This window comes from Anas platyrhynchos, chromosome 22, assembly GCF_047663525.1.
Source record: "Anas platyrhynchos isolate ZD024472 breed Pekin duck chromosome 22, IASCAAS_PekinDuck_T2T, whole genome shotgun sequence".
Taxonomy (NCBI): Eukaryota; Metazoa; Chordata; class Aves; order Anseriformes; family Anatidae; genus Anas; species Anas platyrhynchos.
The window spans coordinates 6762542-6786293 of NC_092608.1; the positions used below are offsets into that span (position 1 = coordinate 6762542).

Below are 23752 nucleotides of genomic sequence, written 5' to 3' on the forward strand. Positions count from 1 at the left end.
GCTCCCCTGTGAGGGGCGGGGGCTGCCGCCGCTTCCCCTCACCCCGACCCGTTTCGGGCCGCTGTGGAGATACCGCCGCGGTTCTAGGTCCGGGTTTGCGTTCAGGCAGCGTTGAGTGCGGCCCTAGGGAGGTGTTAAAGCCCCGGTTTCCTGTGGCGGGGCACGCCGGGAGCTCGGCGGCTGCTGCCATGGCGGCGGGGCTGTGGGCGCTGCTGCTGCTGGTGCCTCTGGGCGCTGCTGTCTATGAGGACCAAGTGGGGAAATTCGACTGGTGAGTGCTTGGGGGGTGCCTCCTGGGGTTGCTCTGCCCTCGGTCCGCCTCACGGGCCCGGCGTCTTGTGTCCCCGCAGGAGGCAGCAGTACGTGGGGAAGCTGAAGTTCGCCTCCCTGGAGGCCGCGCAGGGCTCCAAGAAGCTGCTGGCGGCCACCCAGCAGAACGTGGTGGCCGCGCTCAGCTCCAGGAACGGCGAAATCCGTGAGTGAAGCGGGGCCGGGGGGTGCAGAGCGCGGCTGGAGCCGTGGGGGGCTGAGGGCAGCGCGGTGCTGGGCTGGGGGAGCTTCAGCTGCTTCTTTAGGGCAGGCAGGCTGCACCCTGCTGGCGCTTTTTGCTCTGGGTTTAAAAATAATAACAGCTAAATACCCCTGGGGAGTGAATCTCGTTCTCATTTAACCGTGTTTCTTTCAGTGTGGCGCCATGTAGACAAAGCAACCCCCGAAGGAGCGATAGACGCGATGCTGGTCCACGGGCAGGGTAAGGAGAGCAGGCAGGTGTGAGCGATTGTCCTTAAAACAGGACCTCAGCCGTGTGTTGGGATCTGCGAGGCTTGCCAGAGCTCCTCGCTTTGTGGAGCTGTGGTGGACGTAAGCGTTGTGTTTGTTTCCTGAGCAGATGCGATCACCGTGTCCAATGCTGGGCGCATTCTGCGTTCCTGGGAGACCAACATTGGAGGGCTGAACTGGGAGACGTCACTGGACACTGGCAGGTAGCACTTGTGTTTGGGCTGTGTTCTTCCCTTTGTCATGGTGGCCTACAGAGGAGGAAAGGGGTGTCCTACTTTGGATCTGTGTTATGGGGATATATTGGATGTGAGGTTTCCAAAATAACGTCTGGATAAATTCTATAGCAATGCACAATTAGTTAAATTTAATGCTGTTTTTGTGTCTCAGCTAACCAGTAGTAGACGATACACTTTTTATTTCATGGGTGTTTTCTTTTCTTCCCACATACAATGTTCAACATGTTTGCATTGGGCTATTTAGATTCCAGTCAAATGATCAGACTCGAAATCAGCAAGGATAGCTAAAGTGACTTGTAACTTGTACTTCAAGATAGGTTTTACACATTTGAAGGGGGTGTTCAAATAGGGTGATTTTTGTTCTAAAGATTACTTTCTAATTCATTGTCTCTGACTTGTGTTTAGTTTCCAGACAGCTAGTTTGGTGGGGCTACAGGACACAGTGAAGTACGTGGCAGTCCTGAAGAAGGCAGCTATCTCCCTTCACTACCTGTCCAACGGGCACCTGAAATGGGTAGAACACTTACCAGAAAGGTGAGAATGTATTTTCAGTAGAAGTGTAAACTTCTGACAGAGACTCTGATGCCTTGGGGATGAAAGGATTACGCTTCTGGTAAATGATAACACGAGAAAGTGGTGCTTCTCTTGCAGTGAGAGTACTCGGTACCAGCTGTTATATTCCCGTGGGACCGGAGTGATCCATGTGCTTGGAATCGTTCCCCAGAGCCACTTGAATGTTTTGACATTCAGTGTAGAAGATGGAGAAATCACAGAACAGGTAATGCTTGATCATGGCTCCAAAATGTTGAGCTTGATGTTAATAAACGTGTTGTGCAGAGTAATTAATTGTTAGTGTGATGCAATTAAACTTCCCTTTCACCATGGCATTGCCTCCTGGCCAAGAAATGGATTTCACCATTGAATGCCCTGAAAGCAATCTTAATTGTCCTTGTAGTTGCTAGTCAAGACCATTTTGGAAATCACAGCTTGATAGACAGTTTATCCCGGGGTCATGTGCAAAAATAATTCTATCTTAAATATCTTTGGCTGTGGCCAAGTTTTCTTTGAAGACTTTTATGCTGTTGACATCTTCATTATGTCTCAATTGGCAGACCAAAGTAGCAGCCCCGTGGCTGAAGAGCTTAAACGGAGCATGCAGCGTGGTGGGGGAGGCAGTGCTGGTGTGCGCAGACGTGGATACGCATTCTCTTTATGTTTGCTCCTTGGAGACAGAGCAGGAAATGAAGCAGATCCCGCTGCAGGTGAGCAGTACTGAGAGAGCACTGTACACAATTCATTGCCCAACTAATCTGGGGCATGACTGAGCCTGGGAGTACAGCAGTTCTACTCTCAAACTGCAGAATGACTGAAGAGGTGTGTGTTTGGGGGGGGCTGGGGGGGAGAGGCATGATCCAGAAGTTGAGGGAAAGGAGAGAAAACTACGTATTGTGTCTAAATCAGTATTTCTGGATTGATGTTTCCAGAGCTTTGCTTCAAGGGTAATCCAGCTTTCCTTGCTTTTTCTCTTTTTTTTTCTTTCCTGATGGAACTTTTTCATAAAGTGTATATTGCTGCTGATGAAAGGAAGCTATTCGTTTCACTGAAGAAAAAGTTTTCATGACAACATATGCTTCTCTCCTTTCCACAGTCACTTGACCTGGAGTTTGCTGATGGCTTCCAGCCCAGGGTGTTGGCCACTCAACCCAATCTAATCAATGCCTCACGGACTCAGTTCTTCTTGCAGTTGTCTCCTACCCACTTCTCTCTGCTGCAGTACAAACATGGGCTGCTTAGCCACCTTCGAGACTTCCAACAGGTAACCAAAAAAGAGCATGTAACTGAGAGGGCTGATTACAGCTTAAAAACAAACACCCCTGCGCTAAGTGTTTTTAACAAGCTGCTGAACTTCTTTTTTTCAATTGTGTTCTCTGCTGCAACATCTGAAAACCATTTGGTTGCATTTATAGCATCAACTGACATGCTTCCAAACATGGGTTTTGTAATACTTTGTTGCTGGTAACTGTCAGCATTGAGATGGCTTCCTGGGTTTGAGGTGGATGGAGAGATGTGTGTATCTATGTGACCTTTCTGAGGAGTATTTTCAGCTTTAGAGTTGTTTGTTTGTTTTTTGGTGAAACAATACAATTAAAAAATTGACTGTGAAAGCTTATCTGTTAATTCTGCACTGGCTTAATTTGTTTCATGGGTAGCTTTTGTTGAGTTTTGGTGTTTTTCTTGTTTGTTTTATGACTTTCTACTTCTTTTATTTATTTATTTTTTCTCAGGCAGCCCTGGTGAGCTTTGCAACAACTGGAGAGAAGACTGTGGCTGCTGTGCTGACCTGCAGGAGTGAACTGGTTGGTGCAATTTGCTGGTACTATGTAGCAGAGCTCCGTAGTGTGGCTGTTCCTTGGTGTGGGTGCCGCAAGTGTTTTCCTTCACAGGCCAAGGGGTGACTAGCAGCTTGAGAGAGCAAGATTTAATTATCTTCTCAGACGTAGGATGTCAATGGTCATGCAAGCAGATCTTGATTACATTCAGCTAAGGCTATCCCTGGCTTGGTGAGGCATGCTGTCCTATGTACAGCCTGCTTTTTTTTTTTTTTTTTTTTTTTTTTAGCATTGGCTAGTGCTATGTCGCTAGTGTGTAACCCAGAAGTCTACTTTACTGATGTGAACTTTATCAGAACTATCTCCTGCCTGATTTAAGAGTCAAGCCGAGACTTGTCAGGCACTCAAAAAACATTTTATTTTTTATACTTCCATTGGGGACTCAAGCCATGTTACCTCTTCTCATTTCAGAAACCTGTAAACTCTGATGACCTTTATTCAGGAAATGCCCTGGAGGATTCCCAGAAACAGGTATAAGGCAGGTTGTTCTCAAGAATGGAAGTACTTGACAGTCCATTTTCTTCCTTTGCTTGTTGGAGCAAAATGTAAAAGGTGTTGTACCACTTCCACACAAATAATGCAGAACCATCTAGAAGCCATAGTTCTTGCTCAACATGAAATTCTTGTGCAGAATTTGGTGTGGCATTTAAGTTCAACTCAGCTTTTTTTTTTTTTTTTTTTTTTTTGCATGATATTACAGGAATCCTTAACCTGTTCCAATCAAACCTACAATATTAATCTCTACCTGGTTGAAACTGGACAAAGGTTGTTGGATACCACAATTACCTTTAACCTGGAGCATAACGGTGCCAAACCAGAGCAGGTGAGCAGGGAGAGATTACTTCAATCCTGTGATTTATGAGACTTGAGATACCCTTATACCCTGATTTGGCAGGATTTGTAGAGCTGCCCAGATGAGATGCAAGGCATTCTGTGAATGTACAGGATTGCTGGGTGCAGTTGTACTGTTTGCTTATTTCACCTCGGAGGCCTGAGGTTTTGCTTTCCTCCAAGAAGGTGATGTGATCATTAACCTTACTGTTTTGCTCGCCTTTTATTTTTTTCCAGCTATATATCCAAGTTTTCCTGAAGAAGGATGACTCTGTAGGCTATCGAGCATTGGTGCAAACAGAAGACCACATGCTGATGTTCCTTCAGCAGCCAGGTAATTAGCACGAACAGCTAACCTGGTCTGTTTTTTTTTCTTTGTTTTTGACCAGTGTATACCTTCTTGTTGTAGGATGAGAAGATTCCAGTGCTGTACAACCCAGTTCTTGTATCTTATAAATGTGTTCTTTGGAAACTGCCAAAATTAATTGAAATCTCTTGAGCTTTATCCCCTGAAACTATATCTCCTGAAAGATACTGGAGGCTTGCATCATCTTTCACCCTCTTTCACATCTTTTATAGGAAACTATTCTGTGGTGTTGTTTGTACAGATGGAGCCTTTGGATTTTTATTTTATTTATTTCAGATTTCAAAAATCTTAAGGTAGGGTGGGAGCCTAAGCTGTGTTGTAAAGTTTCCTCAAAGTTTCTTCAGGAAAAATCCTCATGGCAGAAATGCTAATTTGGACAAAGGGTTGAAAGTCCATTTTGGTGACATGAATATTATAGGGGTTAAAAGGCATCTGTAAGTTCATACTGAATATTAAATATTTTGAATAAACTTTACAGATTTCAACCCTTTTAAAACATTAAATCGGTTTTAGTGTTCTTGAGCTTTTTTTTTTTTTTTATTTTTTTTTTTTGCAATAGTGGCTCCAGTTGCATAATGTATCGGTCTGTCCATGAAAAGGCAAAGTGTGTTTTATTAGGTTTATTCTATTTTGCATTCAATGAAGAACAATGATTTGCATTTGAAGCACCAGGAAGATATTTCTATACCAAGTAATGATTTTTCCTCCAAAAGTGTTTTCTCGGAGATTAAGATGAAAGGGCTTTATGAGCAACACCAACTAGGCATAGCACAGATATGTAGTACGCTCTTACTTTATTTTGATTTTTCCCAATATTCTACTCATATTTCTTACCAGGAAAAGTTTTATGGAGTAGAGAGGAGTCACTGGCAGAAGTGGTGAGCTTGGAGATGGTGGATCTACCTCTCACAGGTGCACAGGCTGAGTTGGAGGGAGAGTTTGGAAAGAAAGCAGGTAAGCCATAGACTTAACGAGATTATGCACGAGTTTCTTTTTTCTTCCTGAACAAATATTTTCTTTTTCATCTGATCTGAGAGTTGAGATTGAGATTTCAACTCCTGGCAATTCAAGTGAGCAGAAATAAACACATATTTGTTTAAAGTTCAGTGCCAAAGGTAGAGCCTGTGAATGTATTACATTCTTACAGTCAAAAATAGTTGGCAGCAGTAGGAGGGATTTTGGCCATCTCCCTTAAAAATTTCCCTTTGATCCTCTTATAGTGTTCTTTCTGGAAGACTCCTTTGCAATAGCTTTTGTTTTTGCTTTGTTTTGTTTTTTCTTGCTGTCCTGGATGCAGCCATTCAAGGTAACCTCAGACTGCATGCAGTGTTGTCTAATCCTTGTCTAATCCTTCTGACTAATGCCTTCTAGTGGAACTCAATCTGCTTTTTGCTTGCTTTCCCAGTGGTGAAATATATGTGAAGCCTGCTGGTTTTGCTCCTTTCAAGTAGCGAAGTATAAACCCTAATTGGGTAGAATTAAGTATTTTTTAACTACAAGTGTTTTTGTTGCTCTAAGTGATGAGTGCAGAGGGGAGATACTGACCTTGTAGGTGGGTTAGCTTTAGGAGGGTGCTTGCTGCAAGCCTGCCAGCAAGAAAGAAGGAACATTAAGGAAGAGATCCTCTACTCTGCAGGAAGGTTTGCTTTCAGTTGGTGAGAATGTCCTTTGGAATAAACTACACTAGTGGCAAAAAGGTTGGTAAATGCTAGAAGGTGTGTCATAAGCGATAACTATAACCCTGCTTTTCTGCATGGGAAGGCAGAGGCAAATGGCTGTCCTAGGTTTGTGCATGGCTGTGGTTTTTCTGCTGGTCAAGATTGGTAATTGTGGAGTGGGATGTAACCTTTTTCCCTTTGTTATCACCATTGGTCTATTTGCAGATGGTTTGCTGGGGATGTTTCTGAAGCGGTTGTCCTCCCAGCTTATCCTGCTGCAAGCCTGGACTGCCCATCTTTGGAAAATGTTTTATGATGCCAGGAAACCCCGGAGTCAGATTAAAAATGAGATTAACATTGACAATTTAGCCAGAGATGAGTTCAACCTCCAGAAAATGATGGTGATGGTCACTGCTTCAGGAAAGGTGAGGAAGTCAGGGTAAGAACCTGATTCTGGGCTGAAGTTTAGAGTCTCAGCACTGAATTTCTCCCGTTTCTACCTGTGCTTGAGTAGAATGTCTTGAGGAGATGTTTTGTGGTAGCTTTGGATAGGGACTAAAATTCTTTTTCCTTGTCATACTTGTAATAAGGATGCAGTACTTGAATGTGAGAGATGTGTTCTTAACTTTGGTTTTACTGTGTCTCTCTGCTCAGCTTTTTGGTATTGAAAGCAGTTCTGGCACCATCTTGTGGAAGCAGTACCTCAGGAATGTGAGACCGGGTGCCTCTTTTAAGCTGATGGTCCAAAGAACAACAGCCCATTTCCCCCACCCTCCACAATGCACCTTGCTTGTTAAGGACAAGGTGAGTCCCTTTCCTCTATCACCCATGATGTGGTCTCGATAGAGAAATCCCTTCAGTGGTATATACGTGTCCAGGTAGAATACTTTGATGGAATAGTCAATGCTGGCAGGTGACAGGTAGACAAGCACCTCTTTTGTCTGACTTAAAGTTTTGCATCTGTTTTAGGAAACCAAAATGAGCTTTCTGTATGTCTTTAACCCTATCTTTGGGAAGAGAAGTCAAGTAGCACCCCCTGTTTTGAAGCGTCAGATTCTTCAGACTTTGCTTCTGCCTATTATGGATCAAGACTATGCCAAAGTACTGCTTCTGATCGATGATGAGTACAAGGTAAATTGCTTTGCCTGGAGACAGTTTTCTTCATGTTATGGCTAATGATATCTCTTGGAGCAAAACAAAACAAAAAGATGTTGAGTTTAAAAAAAAATAAATAATCAAAGATGTTTAAGGAGGATCCGGGAAACTACAGGCCAGTCAGTCTCTCCTCTTAAGGTCAAGGGACGGGATCCTCCCCCTCTGCTCTGCCCTGGTCAGGCCTCACCTGGAGTACTGTGTCCAGTTCTGGGCTCCCTGGTGCAAAAAAGACAGGGATCTCCTGGAAGGAGTCCAGCGAAGGGCCACAAAGGTGATACAGGGCCTGGAGCATCTCCCCTGTGAGGAGGGGCTGAGAGTCCATGCTGCCTTGAGAAAAGAAGACTGAGAGGGGATCTTACTAATTTTTATGAGTATCTTAAGTGTGGGAGACAGAGGGATTTGGCCAACCTCTTTTCAGTGGTTTGTGGGGACAGGACAAGGGGCAACAGCCACAAATGGAGCCCAGGCAGTTCCGCACCAACATGCAAAAGAACTTCATGGGAGGGTGACGGAGCACTGGAACAGGCTGCCCAGGGAGGTTGTGGAGTCTCCTTCTCTGGAGATATTCAAGGCCTGTCTGCATGCCTACCTGGGCAGCTTGCTCTGAGGAACCTGCTTTGGCAGGGGGGCTGGACCTGATGATCTCTGGAGGTCCCTTCCAACCCCTGCAGTTGTGTGATTCTGTGAATTGCGTTTAACACAAAAATAGGAGATTATCCTGATGAGACAGACCTCGTCCTGTTGAAAATGTTTCAAATAATCTGCCTGTGTTATTTTTTTTGTTTGTTTGTTTGTCTTTCAGTTCAGTTTTAACCTGTTTAAATTTCTTTGCTTTTCCAGGTTACAGCTTTCCCAGCAACTAAGAATGTTCTTCGTCAGTTAGAAGAAATAGCCCATTCTATCTTCTTTTATCTAGTGGATGCTGAGCAGGGCAGGCTCTCTGGATTCAGGCTGAAAAAGGTGTGGAAGATGTATTGCAATCTAAGTGATTTTACTTTCTTAAATGTCTACTGGATAGTGGTGGATCTTTTCAGTGGGTTTATATAGCTTGGTGTGGAATAGAAGTAATCAAGCTGACTTATGACTTCTAGGCTTTAAGGGTGTCTCAGAAATTTTAAAATCTAAAAGCAGAGAAAGCTCCCTTTGTTTTACTGGTGAAGATGGTTTCTGAGGACAAGATAAAACCTCCTACGTTGTGCTTTTCTCCTTGTAGGACCTTACAACGGATGAGATCTGGGAGGTGTTCATATCCCCTGAAGTACAAAAGATAGTAGCAGTGAAAGGGAAGAGATCCAATGAGCATGTGCACTCACAAGGCCGCGTGATGGGAGATCGCAGTGTTCTCTATAAGGTGCTGTAGGAACTTTTTGTTGATGCATTAGCTCACTGCAAGATTTCAACACCTTTTGTAGGCGCTAGGCTGAGACCTTTTGTAGGCACTAGGGTGAGATTAAGCCTTCACCCTGTGATTCCTTTTTTCCTATATGTATCCATATTTTTTCATATATATATATGTGTGTGTATCAATATCCATAACTTCTTGCAGATGATACTAATTTTGATGCAGGTTTTATTTATAAAATCTTTTCTTGCAGCAATTAAATCGGTCAAACGTATGATGATGGGGAAATTGCTGCTGGTTTCTCCATAGGATTTGTGCGAGTAGGATACTTTGTTTAGTGTGACTAGTCCTGGATGAAATGCAGATAAGCATGTTGCCTTTGTCACTAAAAGCAAGGGTTTCACTTGTTTTTTTTCTTTTCCTGCTGCTATAGTCCTTGAATCCAAACCTGCTTGCTGTGGTGACAGAGAGCACAGATACACATCATGAACGCACTTTCGTTGGAATATATCTGATTGATGGAGTCACAGGCAGAATCATCCACTCTTCAGTACAGAAGAAAGCAAAGGGGCCTGTCCACATGGTCCATTCGGAGAACTGGGTGGTGGTAAGGAGTATTATTCTGTCCTTCCTGTTTAGGAGATAGGGTCAAGTAACAAACCTATGTGGAGAAGATGCTTGGACCATCCTCTGTGATTTCCCGTTGTTGACTCAACATACTCTACATTCCTAAAACCCCTCTCATTTCAGTATCAGTACTGGAACACAAAAGCACGTCGGAATGAGTTCACTGTGCTGGAGCTGTATGAGGGGACGGAGCAATACAATGCCACAGCCTTCAGCTCCCTGGACCGCCCGCTTTTACCTCAAGTCCTCCAGCAATCTTATATCTTCCCCTCTGCTATCAGTGCCATGGAAGCCACCATCACTGAGCGGGGCATCACCAGCCGTCACTTGCTCAGTAAGTGGGAGCTGCTTTGTTCTGAATGTCTGTGTTACCTGCATAAGCCAGGCATTGTGCTCAGATGAATTTCTCTGGCTAAGATCCTGCTTGTTGTGGGCTGTTTTGGAGTCCTGGCAAGTGCTAGAATGTGCACCAGGATAGTGTTTGTATTAGCTGTTAAAAATGGTCATTTCTGACAGCATTTTTTAAGATGCACTTCTTTTAATGCACAGTTGGGCTTCCCTCTGGGGCTATCCTCTCTCTTCCAAAGGCTCTGCTGGATCCTCGTCGCCCAGAGATCCCTACAGAGCAGACCAGGTAGGCAAGGCACAATAACGGTTGTTCCTGGGCAGCTTTGAATAGTGATGGATTTTGTGTATAATATAGTGTGAAGTAGAACAATTTGTCCTGGACAGACTAAGGGCAATTCTTGCATGAATTTAAGTGAGGCTACTTTGCTCCCAGTCTGTATTACAGCAGGTCTTAGTGTTGGCAGACAACAGGCTTTTTGCTCTTTTAAGAAGTAGCTGTCTAACAGGCTGAAGTTTTTAAGACTGACACAAAAAACTTCAGAACTCTAAAAGGAGGCTGCTCCAGTGTAGTCTGATCCAGCTGGCATGCTTGGTTTGTCTTACAGTAAAAATGAATCTGCGCTGGGGAAAAGCTGCTGAGTTTGCCGTTTTAGTTCACTAGCTTGTGATGATTAGGTGATGTCCTTTGCATGCTCTGTTTAGCTGGGTTTTGATTTCTCCTTAAATACATTTCTCTTGAAATACCTTTCAGAGAAGAGAACTTGATTCCATACTCCCCTGATGTGCAGATCCATGCTGAGAGGTTTATCAACTACAATCAAACAGTATCCCAAATAAGAGGGATTTATACAGCCCCCTCTGGTCTAGAGTCTACGTGTTTGGTGAGTACAAGGGAAACACTTCCATGTAGAGCTGTGGAATTTGTGGATAGAGCAGTGTAATATGGTAGTCTGCGGCAAGCAGGTCTGTAACTTCAGATCATGTAGCTGCTCACTGCTTAATTATTTCTTCTTGTAATCAGAACTGTAGATGTGGGCTAGTTTTTTTGTTTTTAATTTTTAAATAAATGCGTTTCTGCGGGAAGCTGTGCTACCTGCTCACAGTGTTGTCTCTCTAGGTTGTTGCGTACGGCCTGGACATCTACCAGACCCGAGTGTACCCCTCAAAGCAGTTTGATGTCCTGAAAGATGACTACGACTACGTGCTGATAAGCAGTGTCCTCTTTGGGCTGGTTTTTGCTACTATGATCACAAAGAGACTGGCTCAGGTGAAACTGCTGAACCGTGCCTGGCGGTAAGGCTACGCGTGATGAAGAATGAGGCTGGAGAAGGTACCTGGGACCTGGGCTGGCTTGTGACCTGTGACCCAGCATCGCCCCTGGGCTCAGTTAGAGATGCCATCCTGAGTGACCATGATGAATGTAAACGTTAATCTTGCGTTTCTACTGGAAGATACATACAAGGAAAAGCTGCTTGTACAACAAAACGGTATGTTTCCTGAGAAGAAATGGAAGAGAGAGAGTGAAGAGACAGAAGGATGTTGTGACTGTATAAAACAAAACAAAAAACACTCCCAGACCTCCCTGCGGTCTCTGTTAAAGCCCTAAAATCCCTGTTTTCGGTGAAGATAATACTAAAGGTGTGTTCTGTGGATGCTCACCTCTTCTTCTGACTGAGAATCGTGGTGATGGAAGGCTGCAGACTGACACTAGTTGCAATTTGGATGGAGCTGTGGGAACTGGGTTGTGGGCTTGTGAGGTGAAAGTCACTGAAGTGGGGGGGGAAACTGCCTCATCGGGCTTTGGAGGGGCGGGAGGGAGGAGGAATGTGACTGTGAATTCTCTCCGTGTTCTCTATTTATTACAACACCGCTCTCTTCCACTCCTCACCGCCTGCTCTTTGCTGCGCACCCGCTTTTACCTCAGCGAGACCCCGCCCTCCCCCCAGCCTCTCCCCCCCCCCTCCCCCGCCGCCCTCACCGCGCACGCGCCGCCCCCCAAAGGCGCTGACTCACGCAGTGCGCAGGCGCAGTGGCCGCTTTCCCGTCCCGTGCTGCGCGGCGGGGGGAGGCTCGGGGAGGCTCTTCCGGCCCCCACCCTCTCCTCCTCCCCCCCCCCCCCCCGCGGCCAAGCACAGCGGCAAGATGGCGGCGGGCGGCGGGGCCGGGCCCGCGGCGGAGCCGGGCTGGGAGGTGGCGGTGCGGCCGCTGCTCTCCGCCTCCTACTCGGCCTTCGAGATGAAGGAGCTCCCGCAGCTGCTCGCCTCCGTTATCGAGAGGTGAGGGAGGCCCCCTCCGGCTGTGTGGAGGGGGCGGGCGGGCGGAGCGGGCCCACTCCCGGCGCCGGTTCGCCCCCCCCCCCCCCCCCTTCATCCCCGTGAGGCGGCGCCGCGCGCCTCAGCCGGTGCCGGGGGCGGTGAGGGGAGGCTGGGGGGGTTGGGGGGGCGAATAGGGGCCGGTGGATAACGGGGGCCCCGCGCTGCCCCGGTACCACCCCCTTTTCCCCCCCCCGTTCGGGCTCGCCGTTATTTCTCGCCTCTGGTCCTGTCAGTCGTGTCCCCTCCGCCCTGCTGCTCGGGTTGTGGGCTCAGCATAACGTTTTTGGGGTCACATCGTAGCGCTCTTGGGGTCACAGTGCAGCGCCGCTTCCTTTCGGGTTGCTGGAGAGACCCCGGTGTGTCCTATCCAGCAGGCTCCGAGCCTTTCCACGCAGCACGGGGCGGTTTGATTTATGGGTTGTTCTGGGATCTGAAAGGCCAAAGGAGGCCACGGTGTTATGCCCAGTTGCAAAGATACAAGCCTGACCACAATTGCTTGTTAGGAGACAAAAAATATATAAACACTGCTCTGTGGAAGATAATAAAGTGGATCCTTGTAGTGATTTGTTAAATATAGAATGGCTGAACATACAGACGAGGGATGCTTCACATCAGTGTTCTGTGCCTATATGCATTTATGTGGCTGTGGTTCACCTGGAAACCTGCAAATACTGAATATTTACATGATTCAAGTGCTTCTTAGGCTAATCTTTTTTTGAGAGACCATCCACGTGCAACTTTGCTATTGGATTCTTTCGGTGGAATAACATCACCAAAACACCAAGTGGGCACGCTTGACTTCTGGGAGAGGTCTGTTTCCTCTGTTAGTGGAGCTGACGGCTCCATTTGCCCCTCAAAACATCCTAAGCAGTTCTCCTAGGTTTGAACTGAGTGCCTAGCATTGGCTGCAGCCGAAACCCAGCAGAATTCAGCACAAGTCATGGGCCTGGGGCAGGGCAGTGTCTTTTATTTCATGCCTTGGTGCGCAGTACATGACAAATCACAGAGGGGAAGAATAGCCCATTCACGTGTGGAATCGTGCCCTTATATCCTAACAAATAGCTTATCTTTAGATTTCTAATTAAAGTACGTTCTCTCTTTATTTTCAGAAGATGATTGTTCGATCTTTTAGCAAAGCTGTTGCTTGGTGCTGTCCGCAAAGAGGCTGGATTTCCTGCTGCAATGGCAGTGAAATCACTAAGTTTTTTTCAAAATAAAGTAATACACTTGTTTTCTCGACAACTCATCTGTTTAATTTTTAAGTATCATCGGCTCCCTGGTATTCTCTTATTAGTACAAGTACTCAGGAATTAATAGGCTTTGGCCTCTTTTTGACATAAATCATAGAAATTCTGACTTGGAAAGACCCAGCAGCAGGTTTATGCAGTTTGTGACAGTCAGAAGAGACTGATTTTCAGGGATGGTTTTCAGTGGCGAGGGAACTGCACCTGCTGTTGTGCCTTTCCAAGGAAGAGGCTGCTTTGTGCCTGCTGCCTTACATAAAGGGTCTATTTCTGGCCTGGTTGAGGTTTGGAAGCAGAACTGAGAAACGGATGGTATTTGCTGCTGAAGTGTTATATTTGAGACTGACAGGAGGGCTTCTTGGCTAACGTGACTAATGATTTTTCCCTGGTAATCACGTTATTTAAGCAATAAATCACAATAAAATAGCCTAAAGTTATTAAACTTCACCGTATGTACAAAAAAAGCACTCGAGCACGTCACAGATGAAGCTGTTATCTTACTTCTTTTATTTACGAGGACTTGATGGTGACGATCAGCTGACAGGTGCCTTTCACTTTCCATTAACGTAACAAGCCCGTGACTTGTTTAAATAAAACTCAGACCTCTTACTGTCCAGTTCGTGTGAAATTCCCTGTTGTGTTCTGGTTTCTGCATCTTTCTGTTCCTGTACCTGTGGCTGTTGTGTCTTGCCCAGCCTGACCTACGCAGCAGCATGGTAATTAGCAGCTGCCAGTTTCTTTTGCACTCTGGTATTCCCAAATTGTTCTAATTTGTTCTCTTAAAACACGTTGCATCCACCTACTGCTGCTAATTTAAAGTTGGCCATAAAGCAGCAGGTGAGCAAAGCCAGTGGCTGAGCATGGAGCACAAATTGTTTTGCACGCTCAGTCCCAGGATTGTCACCCATCAGCGTGCTTCTGGCAGGAGGTGGTGAGGTGAAGCCTGCTGAGCGAGACATCAAGCCTCAATCACGTTGTACTGTTCAGTTACTTCAAGTGAAGCCTAACAGCTACTTCTACTTTTCTACTTCAGTTTCTTGGGTAGACTAAGTGAAAAATTCCTCAGTGCTAGGAACTCAAAGCTTCAGCGCTGTTCAGTATTTCTCTGTTCCTTTCTCTGGAAGGAATGATGAATTCTATGTGTTTGTTTTTTCCTGTTTCAGCCCCGATTTCCATTGTGACTGGTAACAGTGACTTGGGATAGAAAAAGGGAAGGTGACTGGGCTTAAACTGGGGCTGTTCAGGCCGGTAGGGAACAGAGGGTCCTGTTCCTCTCCCCGTGTGCCAAAGGCTACGTACACGTTGCTGCGTGTGGGTGGGTGATGGGGATACACGGGGTCTTTTCACCGTGCTCTGCAGCAGTGCTAGGCGCTACCACACCTGAGAAGTCATCCTTTTAGTTGGGATCAGCGCCCCGTGACAGGCTGGCACCCTCTGCTTTCCACCGCCCCTCCAGAATTAAGATTTTTTGCCAACAAAGTTGGTGTTGGTGTTTTGACACTAAAGGTTAAAGTGGTCAGTGAAGCTGTCGTGTAATCTTTTCTTCCGCCTTGCTCATTCACCTCTCTGAATGAAAGCTTCTATCATCTGCAAATGGGAAAGCAATTAATTTAGGCATTTAATAAGCAGGTATCCACACCGCTTAGTTTTGTCACGGGAAAAAACACGGGCTGACCTGGCCATGGAGGCAGAGCTCTCTTTCTCCTTTCGGTGTGGTTGCCTTCATGTCTATGGAGATGGGACACGATGTGAAGTTTTGCTGCGGCTGCCTTTCGCAGGCTGTTTCTGTGTGCAAATAGGTGTTCTCTCTGGCCTGCAAGCCTCTCTGAGAAGCCTCAGAGACTTGACTTTCAATGTGTTAGTGAATGTTTTGCTTTACGGTTTTTAATTTTGGTTTGAATTGGTGTTAAACTTTCACTTGCTCTGAGCTTCGTGTTGATTTCTATGCAGAGAAAAATGATAAAACGATGCAGATCTCTGACACTTCAAGTCTCTGCCCATGAGGCTGGTGACAGCGGGTGTATTTTTCTCAGCTGTGCATTACCTTCTAAAGCTCCCCACTCTCCTGTTTGTGCAGATGCTGCATTGTGTATTTGTTGTTGTTATGCAATTGGCTGCTTTGATCCTTCTGTTTTGCAGAATTGCATAAAACTCCTGTTGATTCTGTGCCTCGACAAAACGGGAATGCCTGGGTTCCAGTCCTGGCAAATCCTGCCTAGCATTAGCAGAACAAACAGCCCAAACTTTACGGGCAGCTGAGTTTAGAGTAATTTAAAGATTAATTGATGGGGAGAGAGACTGATAGAGAGGCTGACCTGTTGATGATGCAAAGGAAAAATACTGACAATATTGGGAGGTGCTTCCTTAGACTTCTAGCATAGGTAGTGATCCTGGTGCCCTGATACATCTGCCGCGAGAAGATTCTGTTCCCATAACTTTGATTTGGAAAGACCGTGTGATTTTAATGGTCTTGTCTTACATGGGGTAATAGATACATCGTGTTCTGAGCATTGTATGGCAGCTGCTATTGTGCTGTATCGAATTGACCTACCTCCTGTTCTCCTGTTGCAGTGAATCGGAAATCTTGCACCATGACAAACAGTATGAGCCTTTTTACTCCTCCTTCGTTGCACTTTCAACACATTACATCACTACTGTGTGCGGTCTAAGTAAGTGTTCACCATCCTCTGCTTCTTTATAATGACCAGGATATAGTAAAAGTTGGCCAGAGTGGGTATTTGTCTCAAGCCCTGTTTCTGAGTCAGATGTTAATGTAGTGCGTGAGACCAGAGCTGCTAAATTTCATATTGACAGAACGTCAATTGAAATGGAAAGGGAAGCTTGCCCATAAGAGCGTTTGGCCACTGAGTACTGGGAGGCATTGACTTTTTGGTTGCATATTTGCTGTCCTGACTTCAATTAGGAAAATACTTTTTGTTTGAGTTGTTTAAATCCATTGTCAGGATTTTTGGAATATCCTTCAGCAGTTACGTTACTACATTATTATCGTTACTACGATAATGATCAAAGCACTGTGACTCAAAATATTTTAGATTATTTTGGCTGAAAGAATCAGACAATTTCAGTGAAAATGTACTTTTGTTCAGTTTGTTTCTTGTCCTACAGTGCTTTTTCTCTAAGCTCTACCAGTGTTAAATAATAAACATTGCTAGGGAAGCTGTTACATCTATCTGTATTAATTTGTCTGGGTAGAAGGTATTATCCTTGCTTTCCTGACATTTCTTGTGTTACATTTTAATGAGACTGAATTTATATTGTCTGTGTATTAAACATGATAGATTGCATATGCATGCATGTTGTGTAGCGTTCTGTTTTACTGAAAGCGTTAAGAACGTGTTACGCTGCATTATTTAAAAACTTGTACTGAGTGATGCGAGCATCTGCTTTTTTCAGTACCAAGAAACCAGTTGCAATCAGTAGCAGCAGCTTGTAAAGTCCTGATTGAATTCTCATTGCTGCGGCTAGAGAACCCAGACGAAGCATGTGCTGTTTCACAGGTGAGCACAAGTGGACTTTGGCCTTTAATGCCAACATATTTGTTGTAAAGTTGTATAAAGCAGAATTTACCGAAGTTCTTAAAAAGTTGAAGATCTAGGACTTCAGTAGAAACCGATTGCTGGATCAATCTTCCCTCTGCGTTCTTTTTGCAGAATTTCAACTTAAGAGCAAGCTGCAATAAATGTGGCCCGAAGCCTTGCTTAAGCAGATCTCAATTCTGTTGCAGTTTCCTATGTTCTGATTTGAGTTTGTGTAACGATCTGTTAGGTTGTCAGTTTGTTGAGGTTTTTAAGATGGGTTCTTCCCCAGCTGTATTTAGAATGAGTTTAAATCTATTCAAAGAGGAAAGGCAAGTTAAAAATGTTTGTGCAGTGTAGCTTCTGATAGGGCCATCTTTAAGCTTTAGCGTGTCATAGGAGGGAGAGAGCTTTTACAGGGCATTTCTGCAACAAGCACGTGGGAAATTGTTAGTGACCTGAATTATCTGCAGTTAGTAGGCCATCATGATTTTTGGTTTGAAATCAGATTGGATCTCAGATGTTGCAGTAGCTTCAGTAGCTGCAGCATTGCTAGTAATGCAGAGTTTTAGGGTAAATGATACCAAGGAAAATTTGAAATCAAGAGAGTTTAAATTGTACTTGATGTCTTTTTCTTTGTAGAAACACCTCATTCTGCTGATAAAGGGGCTGTGCACAGGCTGCAGCCGCCTGGATAGAACTGAAATTATTACTTTCACAGCAATGATGAAATCAGCCAAGCTGCCTCAGACTGTCAAAACCCTCTCTGATGGTAGGTGTTTCAACGGGTTATTCTATCGCTGTGGCACTTGAGTTAGGCATAGAAAATGTTACGTTTTTGATGTATGAGATGATGTTTTTACTTTTCCTTCTGCAGTAGAGGACCAGAAGGAGCTGGCTTCCCCAGTGAGCCCAGAGCTAAGACAGAAAGAAGTGCAGATGAACTTCTTGAATCAGCTGACATCAGTCTTTAACCCTAGAGTGTCATCATCACCATCTATCATGCCAGAGACACAGGTAAACAAACAGCTACAGAATAAGAGTGGTCTGATTTTTAACATTAATAATATTGGTGCAGCTATGGACAGAGGGCAACGAGTGGTAGTTTTTTAATATTCTTATATAAAGAGAAGTGTTTAAATCTTGCATGTTGATGATTGGCAGATGAGAAAATGCTGTTTGCTACTGTTTACTATTGACGACAGTAGTTTTGTTGCCTCATGGAAGCTGATGTATTCAGTGATACTTGTACCTCTTCTGAGTTCAGCTGCTGCCATGCCTTGCTGCAGTGTAGAGGCTCATTGCAATGCCCTGTATTTTTAATGTTTCCATGATATATTTAATATGTGCATGCTTTTAGGTGGAAGGAGAAAACGAGGATCAGGCTTCCACAGATCAAACCTCTGCAGCAAAGACAAAAAGCATATTCATTGCTCAGAATGTAGCCAGCCTGCAAGAACTTGGTAAGAATCAGTTTTTTAGCATTGGGGACTTAAAGTGCTGTAGCAAATGTTTCTCCTGTATTACACCTGACAGCTCTGAACAGGAAGAACCTTTCTGACCTATAGCATTTGTTTTTTAGGACTCACTTGGTTGTATGTATGCTGATGTTACCCTAGGGGATTGTGGTGATCATAATGTAGTTATCTTCATTGCAGAGGAGATGAGCTCAATGTATTTGTATCTGTTAGCTGTGTTTTGGAGGAAAAGGTGGACAATGTAAAATAGCCAATGGGATGGTTTACTGAGCAGGTGTGAATTAGACCCAGTGTGCCATGTAACAGGCACACAAAGCTTTATGATGCCCGTTAAAAGTACTGGCTGAAAACTTCACCATCTGGTTTATGTCTTGTAAATTAGTCTTTATCCTGTTACCTCATCTATGATGATGTTGTCTCACCACAAAGAATAATTAAGTCAGTAATTAATGACTATTAGATCATTAGAAGTTCTGCCTAGAAGCTCTCCTGTGTAACAGTAACAATAAAACACTGCTGTTTTTGTTTGGTAGGTGGCTCTGAAAAATTGCTGAGAGTGTGCCTGAACCTCCCATACTTTTTGCGATACATAAATCGGTTTCAGGATGCAGTGTCAGCCAACTCATTTTTTATTATGCCAGCCACCGTGGCAGATGCCACTGCTGTTCGTAACGGGTAAGACTGTGTTGTCACTTTTCTTTGGTATGTGCTGAGTACACCATACGAGAGAAAATAAATTTACTAGCTATGCTGTATCTATTATTGTGTTGTTCCTATGGACGTGTGATGTGTGCATTGCATATTGCATTGTTGAATCTTAACCTGTGTCGTTTCTGTAGATTTCACTCACTGGTAATAGATGTGACCATGGCACTGGATACTCTGTCTCTGCCTGTGTTGGAGCCCCTGACACCCACGCGGCTCCAAGATGTGACTGTTCTTGCTCTCAGCTGTCTCTATGCAGGTGAATAGATTTTTTTAATATTTTTTTTAAGAGCTTAAAGTCGCTTTTGCTTCTGCTCTGGTTTGTTACCTACATGTCTGAGGCTCAGCCCACCTTTATTTCTCACAGACCTGAAATTTATGCACCATGCTGCATAGTGTGGGGACTGGGTAATGTGAACATTGTTCTAGTGGTACTGCAGTTCAAATTTGTTCTGCAAATGCTCTTGTCAGTTTCTGAGAGACTCTGTGACTCTACACATTCTTAATTGCCTGTAATTTCTGTTCTCTTATGTTGAGAGTGTAATACATTTTTGTGATTCTTATTCCTTCAGCCTAATTGGTTATATCCCCAAATCATCCTTGTTTCCCTGGAGTGGTTTTAAATACTCCAGAATCCTGAGGGCTTATATTGGTATGGGTAAGATTTTAAAGAGTTGGTAATTGAGTAAGAAGGTTGCCTTACAAATGGAATTGAATTACGTGGTAAAATATTTCCTCCTTTACTTGTTTTCACACGCTTACTTCTGTAGGACAAAACCTTGCTGTTTCAGGTGTACTTCAGAAAGATTTTTTTTAATCTCTCAGCTGCAAGAATATATATTCGCAGCTCTCCTGAGTTCATGTGCATGTTTAATACTGCTTGTTTTTGTGTACTAAATGGGAACGTTGAGTCCCAAGAATGGCTCCTAGGAAGACTGTGACCTTGTTTTCGATCAGGTGTGAGTGTGGCAACTTGCATGGCCATCCTACATGTGGGTAGCACTCAGCAGGTTCGGACTGGGTCAACAAGTTCTAAAGAAGAAGATTATGAAAATGATGCTGCTACTATTGTACAGAAATGTGTAAGTAGATGGGAAAGTGTGTGTGTATGTATTGTTTTCGTTCTCGGCAAGTGAAGTGTGTAGAATTTGTATTTATTTCCATTGCAGTACATGTCTGTTATTTCTAGGCACTAGTCTGGCGGATCAAGTAATTGGGTGGCTAATTGTGGAGGGGAAAAAACAGTTATGTCTGGAGTTTTAAAAGTGTGGTTTAGTGTGGTTTAAAAGGTGGTTTGGTTATTGCCCAATCAAGTGCTTAAACATTACTGTGGTTTGGGATTTATTTGCAGCTTGAAATCTATGAAATGATTGGACAAGCCATCAGCAATTCACGCCGTGCAGGGGGTGAGGTAAGATCTGTCTCTCTTCAGAAAGCTTTCTCACTGTTTTTGTGCTGATGTATTTTGGCATTTGGACTTAACACGATTCTGTCTTTTTTTTTGCCTCCACTTTTTGGGTGATAGCATTATCAGAACTTCCAGCTGCTTGGGGCTTGGTGTTTGCTAAACAGTCTCTTCCTCATCTTGAACCTCAGCCCCACGGCCTTGGCTGATAAGGGGAAGGAGAAAGATCCATTGGCTGCTCTTCGCGTCAGAGACATTATTGCTCGTACGAAAGAGGGCGTTGGGTCTCCCAAACTAGGACCTGGGAAAGGGTATGTAAATACCCCACTGAAGTAATCATTGTCCATGTATCTAACCATGTCCAGCAGGCAACTACTATGGAGTCCTGTTGGTCTCCCCATTGGAAATTCAAGTCTTGATTCTTGAAAAATAGTAGTCATCTCTTCTTTCTTGGTTTATCAAAGCAGTTCCTGTCACTTCACTCAATCTTTTTTATTTTTTTCCCCTAAAATTACATTGTATCTTTTATTTTTCTGTAGACATCAAGGGTTTGGTGTTCTGTCAGTGGTGCTAGCAAATCATGCCATCAAATTGCTGTCATCTCTCTTTCAAGATTTGCAAGTGGAGGCATTACACAAGGTGTGTAGGTAGTGTGTGCAGTTCTTGTGAAAGGTTCTTTGCCTTTTCCACCGAAACACACTTCAAATTCTCGTTTCATTGTTGTCCTACAGGGTTGGGAGAGTGATGGTCCACCAGCAGTGCTGGATATCATGGCTCAAAGCACATCAATACAGAGAATCCAGAGGCTGATAGATTCTGTACCTCTCACTAATTTGTTGTTGACTTTGCTATCTACATCCTACAGAAAGGTAGGAATGGGCATACAGCTGGGAAAGTTCTGTAGCTCAGCCACTCCTACTGAGTATCATCTGCATGCAAAATTATCTCTTTATAAACTATGCATATGCAAAGAAGTAGTTAGAATTCTTCTGTTAGAAGCTGTCAGTTGGGGCCTCTCTCTTTTCAGAGATGTAAATTTGACAAACTTGTTCTAACAAATATTTTTTTGTAAGCACGGTGGTATTTATAAATTTAGCAAGAAGATGAAAAAACTGTATTCAAAACAGGTGCTTTCATGTTAAAGCTGGTACTCAAAGTGTTACAAGGGTGGCACAGATTTATTTTTAAAAGTCAGAATTTTTATAAATTTTGATATCTAACTTAAGGTAGAGGAGTTGATAAGAACTGTTAATTTATTAACTGAATAGAATTTACTAGAAGAAAAATAGAGTAATTTAGAAAGATTCTCTTGTTTTCAAATTCTTGTCTTCCATAATCCTAAAATTTAATTTATTCTGGTGTTCTAAGGCTTGTGTCTTGCAGCGTCAGAGGAAGGGCTCCATGAGCAGTGATGCAAGTGCCTCTACTGATTCAAATACTTACTATGAAGATGATTTTAGCAGCACTGAGGAGGACAGCAGCCAAGGTAACAGAATTTGCGGCGAGTAACTTAAGTCAGAATTTTGTGCTGTCTTAAAGACGTAGTGGAAACCTGGATACTGTGCTTTTGTCTTCTTGGACTGGAATGATATGTAATGCTAAAAATATGAAACTGTAAGATCTGTTGGCAGAAGTAATGCTGACTGTACTCTCTTCTGTAAACTTAAGCCAGAGTGGCTGGAATTTGGCACAGTTTGCTTCTTAGGAGAGTAGAAATTATTTCTTCTTGTAAATTCCTGCTGGACTGCCATAAAACTGCTGAGCCCTGTGATTGGAAGGGAGAAATGAAAATTGCAAATCCCTTAACTCTGCTCACAGAAACTCTTTAGTCCTTTTCTATGCTAGGTAGTTTGCATAAGGCAATTGCTTACTATACTGTGCTTTTGTTTTTCTTGCCTCCTGTGTTAGATGATGATAGTGAACCAATCCTGGGGCAATGGTTTGAAGAGACAATCTCTCCAAGCAAAGAGAAAGTGGCCCCACCACCACCCCCTCCACCACCACCTTTAGAGAGCTCTCCTAGAGTCAAAAGCCCTAACAAACAGACTGCAGGAGAGAATGGGAACATCTTGGCCAGCCGCAAAGATCCAGAATTGGTATGGGAGCATAATAAATAACAGATGTGCTGCAGCATCATTTACTTGACAGTGGCTAGCTGTGTTGACAAGTAGCATGGTAAATGTCACTGATGGAGAATCAGTGACTGTCTAGGCTTTGAGGACAAGAGTTTGCTTTACTATTCTATTTGTTATTGCTACAGAAGCAAAGACTGAAGGTATCAGTTTGGGTTACAGAGGGAGAGGCAAAATGAGGGCAGAACTATAAGTGAACTAATTTTCTGGTAGAATGCTGTGAGCTCCAGCTCCATTGGATAAAGATAAAAATAAATACTTCAGTAAAGAAGTTAGAGACTTGCAGATTTTTCAGAGAATTATAAAATCAGTCCTGATAAGGAGCACAAAGTGCAGTGAGTTGCATTGCACTAAGTAAACTAAACCTGCACACCACTAACTGGGGTGTTGTTAGGGAGCTCAATTTATTTTACTGATGGTTTTGGCTTTTTTAATGTTTTCTCATACTCCCTCAGATTTTTTTCTGTTTCTACAGTAAATTTTTCTTTTTCTTTTCAGTTTTTGAGCCTAGCTTCAAACATTTTGAACTTCATCACTTCTTCTATGCTGAACTCCAGGAATAACTTCATTCGCAACTACCTGAGTGTCTCTCTTTCGGAGCAGCACATGGCAACATTGGCTAGCATCATCAAAGAAGTGGATAAGGATGGGCTTAAGGGTGAGTGAGCGGAACTTCTCTGTTAGAGAGTACAAACAGTAGGATTTATAGAATATTTTCTTAGTTCCATGTGGAAATCTTAAATATAGGAGAGCAATAATGTTAAGTGGCTCAATCCCTGTATTATAGGCACATCAGATGAAGAGTTTGCTGCTGCACTGTATCACTTCAACCACTCCTTAGTGACCTCAGATCTTCAGTCCCCTGCCTTGCAGGTAAGTCTGTTATGAACGTGTAAGTGAAATAAAGAAGTGTTGGTGTCAGTTAATGCTACTATGTGGATTCTCTGTACCTAGAGTAGTGTGTTGTGATTCCATTTGGCCCCAGAGTATATTCTTTTGCAAACAGAGCTTAAAATATTTTGGATCCAACAAGTGGAATGACCTTTACAATCATCCAGTACAAAACATCCTGCAGCATATAGGCTTAATATTCAGATAATCCACTGAATTGTGAAGGTGATGAAGGTTGAAGGGGAAGTGAGTTTGTATATTTTGTTTTGGAGACTTACCTCTATCCATGTGTTTGCCAAGATTACTGCAGAT

The 23752-nt window shown here is 43.8% G+C and overlaps 2 protein-coding genes across 6 annotated transcripts in view; both read left to right on the top strand.

Annotated features, from left to right (window-relative positions):
- The first annotated feature begins 137 nt into the window (after window positions 1-137).
- On the top strand, window positions 138-11392 carry EMC1 (ER membrane protein complex subunit 1). The gene is made up of 23 exons (XM_027443031.3): window positions 138-271; window positions 351-475; window positions 686-751; window positions 890-983; window positions 1422-1550; window positions 1668-1794; window positions 2129-2278; window positions 2665-2832; window positions 3302-3373; window positions 3818-3877; window positions 4107-4229; window positions 4475-4571; window positions 5442-5558; window positions 6488-6687; window positions 6917-7066; window positions 7232-7393; window positions 8258-8377; window positions 8631-8768; window positions 9193-9366; window positions 9510-9720; window positions 9936-10020; window positions 10486-10615; window positions 10852-11392. The coding sequence occupies exons 1-23, from the start codon at window positions 189-191 to the stop codon at window positions 11029-11031; spliced, it is 2961 nt and encodes a 986-aa protein (XP_027298832.3). The 5' UTR covers window positions 138-188; the 3' UTR covers window positions 11032-11392.
- Window positions 11393-11837: 445 nt separating this feature from the next.
- The window catches only part of UBR4 (ubiquitin protein ligase E3 component n-recognin 4), a 77682-nt gene continuing 65767 nt past the window's right edge, over window positions 11838-23752 (top strand). For 4 of the 5 annotated variants that reach the window (XM_072026889.1, XM_072026890.1, XM_072026891.1 and 1 more), the window contains exons 1-17: window positions 11838-12010; window positions 15865-15962; window positions 16708-16811; window positions 17472-17601; window positions 17707-17846; window positions 18190-18292; window positions 18841-18982; window positions 19147-19271; window positions 19970-20094; window positions 20364-20423; window positions 20538-20728; window positions 20957-21056; window positions 21149-21286; window positions 21786-21903; window positions 22326-22513; window positions 23048-23207; window positions 23337-23422. In XM_072026889.1, coding sequence (XP_071882990.1) covers window positions 11877-12010; window positions 15865-15962; window positions 16708-16811; window positions 17472-17601; window positions 17707-17846; window positions 18190-18292; window positions 18841-18982; window positions 19147-19271; window positions 19970-20094; window positions 20364-20423; window positions 20538-20728; window positions 20957-21056; window positions 21149-21286; window positions 21786-21903; window positions 22326-22513; window positions 23048-23207; window positions 23337-23422 — 2142 coding nt within the window. In that variant the 5' untranslated portion in view covers window positions 11838-11876. The remainder of the gene's footprint in view (window positions 12011-15864; window positions 15963-16707; window positions 16812-17471; window positions 17602-17706; window positions 17847-18189; window positions 18293-18840; window positions 18983-19146; window positions 19272-19969; window positions 20095-20363; window positions 20424-20537; window positions 20729-20956; window positions 21057-21148; window positions 21287-21785; window positions 21904-22325; window positions 22514-23047; window positions 23208-23336; window positions 23423-23752) is intronic. The other variant, XM_072026893.1, reaches the window with a different exon arrangement.